The sequence below is a fragment of the Mytilus edulis genome, chromosome 1 (genome assembly GCF_963676685.1).
Source record: "Mytilus edulis chromosome 1, xbMytEdul2.2, whole genome shotgun sequence".
NCBI classification, from domain to species: Eukaryota; Metazoa; Mollusca; class Bivalvia; order Mytilida; family Mytilidae; genus Mytilus; species Mytilus edulis.
The window spans coordinates 70,647,251-70,658,760 of NC_092344.1; the positions used below are offsets into that span (position 1 = coordinate 70,647,251).

General features: G+C 32.4%; 1 protein-coding gene across 1 annotated transcript in view; it reads left to right on the forward strand.

Annotated features, from left to right (window-relative positions):
• The window catches only part of LOC139488330 (uncharacterized), a 29,815-nt gene extending 21,907 nt beyond the window's left edge, over positions 1-7,908 (forward strand). The window contains exons 21-26 of the mRNA XM_071273865.1: positions 497-631; positions 1,860-1,976; positions 2,798-4,360; positions 4,932-5,056; positions 6,556-6,613; positions 7,559-7,908. Of these exons, the coding sequence (XP_071129966.1) occupies positions 497-631; positions 1,860-1,976; positions 2,798-4,360; positions 4,932-5,056; positions 6,556-6,613; positions 7,559-7,746 (2,186 nt within the window). The 3' untranslated portion in view covers positions 7,747-7,908. The remainder of the gene's footprint in view (positions 1-496; positions 632-1,859; positions 1,977-2,797; positions 4,361-4,931; positions 5,057-6,555; positions 6,614-7,558) is intronic.
• Positions 7,909-11,510: the final 3,602 nt, after the last annotated feature.

The window sequence follows — 11,510 nt, forward strand, 5'->3', positions numbered from 1 at the left end:
AATTGGAAATCTGAAATCATCGCTTTTGTCGTAAAGTTTTGTTTTCAACCGACCCTCATTGTCAATTTCTAGTTGTAAGTCAAGATATGAGGCTGACTTAACTGTATCTGTAGTATCCTTAACTTATATCTCTAGTTCGATGGGATAGATGCGTTCCACATAATCACCAAATTTTGAATTATTTAGTGAAAGAACATCATCGGAAAGTAGAGTTACAGGATATCGCTAACTTCTTATCTATCTTCCTAAGAAGTTCCTGCATGAAGTCAGCCTCATAATAATAAAGAAACAAGTCGGCAAGTAGAGGGGAAAAATTTGTTCCCATTGGAATGTCGACAGTCTGTTGAAATCTCTTTGAAGGAACTATTTTTTTTATATCTATTTGATATTAATAGTCAATTCGAAACTTTTGACAGGGTCTCATTCTCACGTATTTCTTTTTTTTTTTAAATAAGAATTCATTGTAATAAATCGCAATTTCATTTGTTAATTGTAGATTTTCAAATATCGTCGAACATATTTCGCTGTAGCGGAGGACAAACTGTACCATCAGAAGTTTTGTGTATATTGGATTATGACGAAAAAAAGGAAATTCTTGGATGCAGAGACCTGTCACATCTTACAAACTGTGGTAAAAGTTATGCATCGTACATACACCAGAACATGGTTTATAACATACCTATCTAGAAAATAAGGTTAAAACACCCCTAGGCAAAGTCAATCAAGAGACATTCTGATTCAAGCTTGGGTATTATACTGACGGACTAAAGAAACGCGACAGACATTTTTTTTTTTTTTTACCAAATCATGTTTCATCCTCATAGAACTACTATGCATACTTCTTTATGGTTAGAAAAATCCAATACCTGACGTACCTAATGATATTGAACTCTCGGATTATTGAAGTCGCACGAATTCTGAAAACGAAAATTTGAAACCCATATATATGTTTTTAAGGATTGGGTTTTTTTGTGAAACAATTTGGGAATTCGAACCCACACTTGAATCATTTAAAGAAAAATGTTGCAGCTCCATATTGCCGAGACTTAGTAATGACAATCTGAATAAAGTCACAAGAGTATTGCATGCAGTAAAACGTAAACTTCTTGTTTTAGACAATTTCACGTCAGAAACTCGTTTTACTGTCCTTAAAACAATGGTACAGGCAGAATGGATTTGTAAATGACCATTCAAGACCTGATCAAGATGTATTGTCAACGTAACGTCAATACAATTTGATTATGTAACGTAATTTGCGATACATGTGTTCGGCCGCAACGTCAACTGCTTATAAGGTCGACGAGTGCCATGACAGACAGGTTCATGTCACAAATGTTTCCCATATACTGAAATGCCCATAAAATTGACTGAAAAAAAATGACACTAACGTTTACACCACTGAATTGCTTAAACACACTGTGATACAAAAGACGGATGCAAAATCAGAAAGTACAAAAACATATCTCAAAACATGCCCAACAGAAATTGTTGACCTTTCTGACAATCATTTTGGCGTTGGCTACATGCAGGCATTGCTTTCGACGGTAACACGTCCATTGATAAAAGGAAAACCAGGGTTTCAGTGCATACCACATAATTCGAACTTTAAAAATTACGTTATCAGTTCTGCTGTTGAACTGCAAACTTTGTTTAAGACAATTAAGAAAAGAATAGAATTTATGTTTTAATATGCATTTATTATACAAAATTTGCCTAATTGAAAATGAAAATAAAAAAGAATAATCTAGTGATGCGTTTTTAAAGCCTATCAGTATATGATAAATGGATTTCTATTAACATGTCCATGTGTGCAGTACCACATGTACATGTTCTAGTGTTTGATGTTTTATACATTTTAGAAACGTCCAATTGTCCTCCAGGATATCTTAAGTGTACAGACAGTTATTGTATTCCACCAAACCTTTTGTGTAATGGGGTTCAAGATTGTCCAGCAGGAGAAGACGAGAGTGGCTGTAGTGAGTAAATTGTCCAGGTTTTCTAATTGTTCATGTTGTTGTGATACACCAAACTGGTTCGTTTGGTATAAAGTACGTGTTTTTCTTAAAATATAGTTATTGATTAATATTAATTGGCAATTTACATGTAAATATATATTGAAAAAGTAAAGGCTAAATATATAAGAAACACAAAACATACCAACAATATTTAACTGTTTGTTTTTTTAACATGTATATTGGTAAAGGGTTTTATGACTAATTCTGGTAATTATCATTTGCGTAGATTCTGCTTTCACAATTTTTAACGTCTTTGACATGATATATCACTTTGTTCTAAGAAATAGGACTTGCTAGACCAGCCAATAAGTTGACAATGATGTTTTACACAAATACAAATGAATATATTTATGGTAATGTTAGTCTTATCAAAATGTGTATGCATGTGTCTTTTACCACTCTAAACGTCATAGACTGACATCAACGTTCCTCTTATGTAAACTATGTGAATGGGTCTTAACCAAGGTAAAGATTGCCTAAGCCGTATTTGAAACATCTTTTTGGACTTAAGGGTCCTCAATGCTCTTTAACTTTATACTTGTTTGGCTTTATAACTCTTCTGATCTGAGAGTCACTGGTGAGTCTTTTGTAGACAAAACGCGGGTGTGGCTTATTAAATTATGATCCTGGTCACTTTGATAACCAATTACTCCACCTGTTAACAAAACGTTTAATTTTCTAAAATGTAGGGATTTTCTTACCTTAGGCATAGATTACCATAGCCGTGTTTGGCACCACTTTCTGAACTATTAAATATATGTATGTATTTTTTTTTATTTTAGCAAAACCTGATTGTAATGGACTTTTTCGATGTCATAAAAGTGATATATGTTTAAGCCTAGACAAACGTTGTAATGGTTTTGCTGAATGTCCACAGTTTGACGATGAACTACTTTGTGAGATTAATTGCACATCAAAATGTAAATGTAATGGTTTGTCCAGTAAATGTGTGCTTGAAAACATTTCAGTAATTTCGTTTCCTCTCGAAACTAGAAAAATAGATCTGAGTATGTCCAATTTATCAGCTGTTGATATCGTATTGGAAAATAACTTTCTTTTAGCTGAACTGAATTTATCATCAACCCGACTTCGTGATCTTGAACGCATCCATTTTGGAAAATTCCATAATAACTTGTATTTATTGGACCTATCATTAAATCAGATATCAACAATACCAAGACACACATTTGAAGGAATGGTACATCTGAAAATACTTCTGTTCGCAGGAAACTCATTACTTGAAATAGTCTATCCACAATCGTTTGCAGGATTACCCAGTGTATCGATGATGTCACTTGTACAATCTAACATTTGGTTGTTACGAAGTAATAATTTCAAAGGCATTGAAAATTTAATCGCACTAAACCTCTCATATAATAAGATTGAAAAGGTTGAAGACCGCACCTTTGAAGGTTTGAACAGTTTAAAAAGTCTTGACTTAAGAGGAAATCGCTTGGCTGAATTTCAAAAGGATATTTTTGAAGGTCTTACAAGTCTTGAAAAGCTTTACTCGGACGCCTACGTATTTTGTTGCCTTAGGCCTGATTCTGTAAAAGATGAAAACTGTTTACCAGCAAGAGATGAATTTTCATCGTGCTCTGATATGATGAGAAACGATATACTTAGAACCTGCTTATGGGTAATTGGATTATGTGCTCTGATTGGAAATTTGATTGTTATCGTATACAGGATTATTTATGACCGTGGTTCGCTGTCAAAAAGCTATGGTATTTTCATCACAAGCTTAGGTACTTCAGATTTCATGATGGGTGTTTATATGCTAACTATAGCATCTGCCGATGTTATGTTTCGAGGAAACTATGTTTGGAATGATCTGTCATGGCGGTATGGAGTCCCTTGTAAAATAGCTGGAATTATATCAACAGTCTCCAGTGAAAGTTCGGTATGCTTTCTTTTTCTGATAACTATCGACCGTTTTATTGCAATCAAATATCCTTTTGGTGAAATAAGATTTGGGAAAACGTCAGCAAGGTGTATTTCATGCTCAGTTTTCATGATAAGCTTCATAATAGCAGTCGTACCATTAATTTTACCTGGTTCATACTTTGACGGAAATTTCTATTCACGATCAGCAGTTTGCCTTGCGTTGCCGCTAACCCGCGACAAACCTAACGGCTGGGAGTACTCATTCGGAATTTTCATTGTGTTTAATTTTATCTTGTTCTTGATAATAGCTGGTATGCAACTAATAATTTATCGAGAAGTGACAAATACTATGAATAGTGTTAGATCCACCAAGAAGAACCAAGACTTAGCAATTGCAAGGAATCTCTTTATTGTTGTGTTCAGTGACTTCCTATGTTGGTTTCCCGTTGGTGTAATGGGTAAGCAACTGGTCTCGTTCATGTTATTTATACATGATTAAATCGTAATAATGTATAATGATAATAATTGTTTTTACTATAAATATATGCAAGAAAGAAAAAAAATTATTGACTAAGCAAGTAATGAAGAAATGTATCAAAATTTAATATCTACACATATTTCTGAGATTATCTGTATAATTATCATCACATGTATCTCAGATTATCTGTATACAAGTAATCGTTTTGAGCAGGTTAACTTTTGGATTTAGATAGATCGAGGGGCAATTCGAGAAATAGTGGGTCATACGTCAATGAGACGACAATGACAATAAACCACATTACATTAACAGCTCAACAATCGGTCTTGAATAACATACTGTGGATTTTTTTTCGTGGATACCAATTTTCGTGGAATCAGACAAACTTGCGTTTTCAATGGTATTTGGTTTCGTGGTCCGCAAATAAGACTATAAGACATATGTTATTCGCTGCTCATTTATTTCATGGTTCACCGGTAACAACAGCCAGGCGGCTTGTTTTTCAAGAAAACTAAGACGTTATTATATATTTTAGAATATTCTTTTCAAAGGTTTAATGGCATTACATGGACATTCGATTCCTGCTGAGGTTTATGCATGGACTGCTGTATTCATTTTGCCAATTAATTCGGCTCTGAATCCGTTTCTGTATACGTTTTCGGCTATAATTCGAACAGTAAGTTGAAATTATACAGTATCACATTTCAAATAAACTCATCATTGATATCAGGATTGAAATTTCATATTTACGCCAGACTCCAGTTTCGTCTACAAATGATTCATCAGTGACAATTGAATCAAAAATTTTAAAAAGGCAAAATAAAGTACGAAAGAAAGGATAAAAAGTAAATGATTTTCTTGTTACTTTTTTATGTTTTGATTTCGTTTATTTTTAAAAACTTGACTTGTAGCTTAGGTCAAACATTATACAATTATTGACTTTTGATGAGGTTGATACAATGATTTATCAACCCCAGAGATGTGATATTCACCAAGGCCAACGGCCGAGGTGAATATCACATCTGGGGTTGATAAATCATTGTATCAACTGATATCAAAAGTCAACAATTGCTTTATTATATGACTCTTCAAATTCTCGAAATCTTCAGGTAGATTTTTCTTTCTTAAATAAGATTTAAATGTCCTCACGCTAGAATCTGTTGATCGGCGAGTATTTTTAGAATCCTTTTCTATCAAAAGCTTCTTAATTTTCTCATTATTTAACGATGGAAAGCGTTTTTCAGTAGCTACTTCTGCTGCTCCAGCCATACTTTGTTGCCGGAAACATGTAACTGTCGTCTGTTAGATCGAAACGATTTTATGTCGAGAGCGCTGATTGGTTGATATTTATTCGGTCGTCCAATTAAAAACCATTTTTTTATACATCCCTTAAATAGCTAACAAGAATTCCCCGTTTCGATATTTAGGTACACGGACGCTGTTCCAAATCTTATATTAACCTCTCGTGATTTTTGACGCGGTGAATATAATGTTTTATCAAAGAGGATTTCCTATGCTTTTAGCCAATGAGAAAACAGAAAATTTATAGTCATATAATAAAATGAAATATTGCATTTAACATTAGGCTTCAACCAATTGATGGCCAAGAATGAAACTAAAAGCAAATGAAATCTAGAGGTCAGCGTACAGTAGTTAGTTAAACAAATGTCTACTCATTGTGAAATGATTTATTTCATAGGATAGATATGAAAATATTGGTCACTATATCTATTATTCAAAATGCAATGTTTTACAAATTGTGATAATCTACTATTAACTGTCTTTTTGTGAATGTTGCAGAATACAAAAAAACAGACAAAACTATCCTTTGAACAGTTAGCTCTTTTAATCTTGTGTACACATATGTCATATGTGTGTTTTCCTGTTTTGTCCGTTATTTCAATTCAACGCTTTCATGTGAAAATCAATCAATTTTCGTATTAAGTTATTCATTTATGTGACATATCTGAATGACATTTTAAACAATAAAAATCGTCAAGCAAATATATTTTTATTTTTTAATTACCTTCATATTTTACATCACTCTTACTGTGTATGAATTTATCTTTATAGTTACTAATCGAAAACTGTTTTATACTGACTAATATTCTATGAAATGTCTTTTTGAATTGTTTGTTCAAATTATTCAGATAACCTTTTGTTATCATGTTTTAGAGACGTGTTCGGAGAAGAGCATCCAGTCAAAAGTGCCTGACGACTCAGATGTCAATCGGTAATATCAATTATCTCTTTTTTTATTCAAATCAAACAAACTCTTAGTGCTGCATAACTATAATTTATTGAATGTCTCTCGATATATCAATCTAACCCAGTTGTAAAAAAACGGGCGGGTGTGTCTTTGAACGATAAAGTCAAGTCTTTAAATTAAATATTTTCAATATTATGTCTTTGTAAAATGTGGTATTTTTATAACTGCTTACACGTATATAGGAAAATATGGTAACTTAACAATGATCAATGCCGAAACAAATACTGCAGTCTAAAACGATTATCATCCCACAATGGTGTTGGGCAATTGCTTGTAAAACGGGGGACAATTTTCAGTAAAATAGATTTACTATTTTAATCGTGGATACATGTATATTTTCATTTACATACAAGAAAAAAAGAAATTTTATACAGTGTTTTTAAATTAAAAAAAATTATGAGTTGAAATATAAATAAAAGACAAACATGCAAGAAAAAAATAAGATTTTAGTGAAACCAGGTGCACAACCATATTAAGGATCTCGTGCAGTGCATGCAAGATAATTTGCATACCTGTACCAAGTCAGGAATATGACAGTTGTTGTCCATTCGTTTTTTATGTGTTTTGTAATTTGATTTTGCCATGTTATTAGGACCTTTCCAATTGAATTTCCTCGGAGTTCAGTATTTTTGTGATCTTACTTCTTGCAACTTTTGAAATAGTTCAAAACAATATTTTTACACAATGTTTGAATTTTATTACTCGTTAATGGATATTTGTAAACATATTAACCGATACAAGATCTATTTCAAATGTGTTCGAAATTGCGTTCAAATCAAAGAAGACGACGAAACATATTACTATAACCAGAAGATAACTATTTTAAGTTCTGTTCTTATAATTTTTATAATTATTTATTTAATATGATCATCTTATTATGTCTTTTTTCTTTTTTCGTTTTGTAAATAGTTTCGAATGGTAATACCAATGAAAACAGCAAGGACTCGTTTGATGATATAACAAGCAAAGAAGGTCTTTTTAAAAAAATCCTCAAAGCTGTAGAACATTCCCTCCAAAATTCTACCTTGGATGCAGATGACATAGAAACACTCGTATCACAACTAAACAATGTCACAGAGGCAAATACGAGGACATGAGCTGGTAATTTTACAAGTATACTTAGTTGTTGTATTGGAAAGGCATTTTCATCAAGACAAATGAAATACTGTAAAGAAGTAATATGCTGATGAATTGTTCATGACTAGCCTTGGACCTAATATCATTTCAGCAGTATGTCTTATTACTTGTTACTTGTATGGACTCGTTAATGACATTACGGTATAATATCTAATGACCATTGGAAAGTAGTTGACCATGTGTATTTTTTCATTCAGTGATAGTTATTTCAATGCAAAATTTCCAGAAAAACAGTGAATGTACGTGAACAAAAAGTGAAATGATCAAAACCGGTAGACATTCAACAATCCACTCGGCCTGTCGTGTTATCGTACACAATAGTATCTGTTTAACGGCCTGTGCAAAGTGTGGAAGGGTTACTACGCATTGTGTTTACTTCTATGTGTTTGCTCGACTATCGATAGTTTTATTCAAATTTATTTGTCACGAAAATAAAGATATAATGTTGGAACAATGTAACATGAAACAGAAATAAACGGTAAAAAATAATAATGAAAAATTGGCACTACATTTTATATATAGATGAGAGGTAAATATACAAATCTCTTCGAATGCTATCAAAATCTTAATCGAACCATGTTTAAATTTGAATATTGATATCCTGTTTTATTATTTTTTTAGGTAAAATTGATTAAATTTCGACTGACGACATGACTAAAACATGTGAGATCTTTGCTTTTAAAATTAGCAAATAAGCAGCACTCTGTAGAACCAATTTGTCTATGTGTTAGCTAGATACTGAGTATTAACTGTTATCATATATTGATTATGTATTGCCTGGTATTGTTTCTGTTGTTGACTCTTATATTAATGAGTTATTTGAAGCCTAAATTTACTCATTAGTTTAATGCGGATAAGTATGCTTTATCATATAGTCGTTTGTAAAATAAAATATTCATGAAATTTGCGTTTTCCATAATGAATACTACAAAAATTGCAATACAGTTTTTGGCTTATCTCTGTAAGATCGATATGTCTTGTCATGATTATACTATTGAAAATGCAATAAAATCGAATAAACAAACAATAGTTTTTTTAAATATTAATCAGAAACCTTAACACTGAGAAGCAAAATATAATTATGAATTTTTATTTTTGGGCAGATAGAGTTGAAAATTGAAAGAAATAGGAAATTAAGATCACGTCAGAAGAAACAGGCAAGATCCGTTGACTATACTGAATATATATAGAGATCTAAGTACATCACATATGTATATAGACAGACGTTTTGTTGTTACCGAAATCGTTCGGATTTCTTAGAAACTCTCACAATTGTTTAAATGTTGATAAACTATGAAACTGATTCTCATAAATTATATAAATTCTAGTCCTGTCATTATTGTTAAATAAATGTTTGAAAAAACTTACACTCCTGCTATTATTTTATCATCTTTAATTGTACATACTTAAATTAAGGTGATGCGGTACTATTGATATACACATATGCATACTTTCTTTAACCAAATTATAGAAGTGGGGCATAAATAAATACAACAGTAGTATACCGCTGTTTGATATTTATAACTCGATTAATGAAAAACAAATCCGGGTAACAAACTAAAACCGAGGGAAACACATTAAGGCCACACCAATTTAATTTCTTGTTCTACGGATTTTTGGACTCCAAAATTTGGGGCGAGCAAGCGATTTGAAAATTTTAATAAAAAAAATATTTAATTTGCAAATTTTTGAGGCGAAGCTTGAAAAGTAAAGGCGAGCGATTATAATTTTTTTTGTAAACATAAAATAGTAGGTTTTGACAATATTAAAGCTTGATTTATCACTTGTACTTTGACATTTCTTTAATTTCTGAAGTATTTTTTCCCTGTTCACCAAGAAATAATTAAATCTGGTCTATGTATGTGTGACTGACAATGAGACAGTTCTCCATCCAAGTCATAATCAGTTTGGGGACAACCCCTTAATGTTATAAATATCCCTTTTACATATTTTATGAGGGATCAATATAAGTTATAATATATTTGTTTGTACAAAAGGGCTCATATTTTCTCAAAGAACTATATATCCATCTGGTATTAAATGGTCAAATATGTCCAAAAATTTTGTAATATTCCTGGACTTTAACCAAGTTAACACATTTACTTTAACAGTTTAATATTATTCAAAATAAGTGGACCCCTCTTTTAGAAAAAGTTGTTTAAAATATGATGTAACTCTCCTCTTTTTGAGTACAAAATTCTCCGTTTTCAAAGATTTTGTATAGAAGAACTATACAAATCCTTGGTATTTCTATTTTCTTTTCTACATCAGTAAACTGACCCCTTGTCTGAGGGAGGGTTGTTCTCAACCTGATAATAACAAACACAGGTCAAAGTACGGCCTTTTACACAGGGCTTTGATATAGACCAAACAGCAGGCTATAAAGGACCCCAAAAATATTAGCGTACACAATTAGAACAGGAAAACCAACGATCTAATTTATATATCATAAAATTGAGAAAGGAAATGGTGAATATGTCAAAGCGACAACCACCCGACCATAGAGCAAACAACAGCCGAAGGCAACCAATGGGTCTTCAATGTAGCGAGAATTCCCGCACCCGTAGGTGTCCTTCAGCTGGCCCCTAAAATATGCATAATAGTACAGTGATAATGGACGTCATACTAAACTCCGAATTATACACAAGAAACTAAAATTTAAAATCATACAAGACTAACAAAGGCCAGAGGCTCCTGACTTGGGACAGGCGCAAAATTGCGGCGGGGTTAAACATGTTTATGAGATCTCAACCCTCCCCCTATACCTCTAGCCAATGTAGAAAAGTAAAACAATAACAATACGCACATTAAAATTCAGTTCAAGAGAAGTCCGAGTCTGATGTCAAAAGATGTAACAAAAGAAAATAAATAAAATGACAATAATACATAAATAACAACAGACTACTAGCAGTTAACTGACATGCCAGCTCCAGACCTCAATTAAACTGATTGAAAGATTATGTCTTCATCATATGAATATCAGGTACATGTATATCCAAACGGGAAAATACCAATGAACAACAGCAGTCAGCAACAAACAATAATTAACTGCTGAACGACAGGCCCCTCAATCAATCATGACAGGTGAATAAACATGCAGCGGCTATGGATAGTTTTGTTTCGCCAGCATACAATATAATTGCAGTTGAAGGCAAATCCTTCAGAAGTTCTTTGTACTTTATTCTAACAACGAATATTTTTTGATAGGGAATATAAGTAAGGGAGAAAGTAACCAATTTTTTGTTCTTTACGTGTATCCCCTGTTATAAATTTATACCGGAGCACTCCCGCTTTGGATAAATATGTTTCATGCTGAAACAAATATTCTCACAGATATTTACAAAGTGTGTGGGGTGCTTTCATGTTTAAAACCGTTATATACAGGTTAGACTGTGATTTTAAAAACAAATGTTGATATCTTTTTATAATATTTACAAAAAAAAAAACAGTGCGGGAAATGGACATGATTACATTTCCGGATGCGGGAAGCGGGAATATAAAAAAAATAAAAAAATTCTGTTTTGAAAAAAATAGGTGCGGGCGGGTCCGTCGAACAAGGAATCAAATTGGTGTGGCCTAAATATAAGAAATTAAAAAAAAACGGAACACCACAACTACATCAAAAGAAAAAAACGTCAACATAAGTAGAAACGGACGGTAGATAACAACTGCCATATTCCAGACTTATACATGACATATATGGTTTTATGGATAGACAAAACTC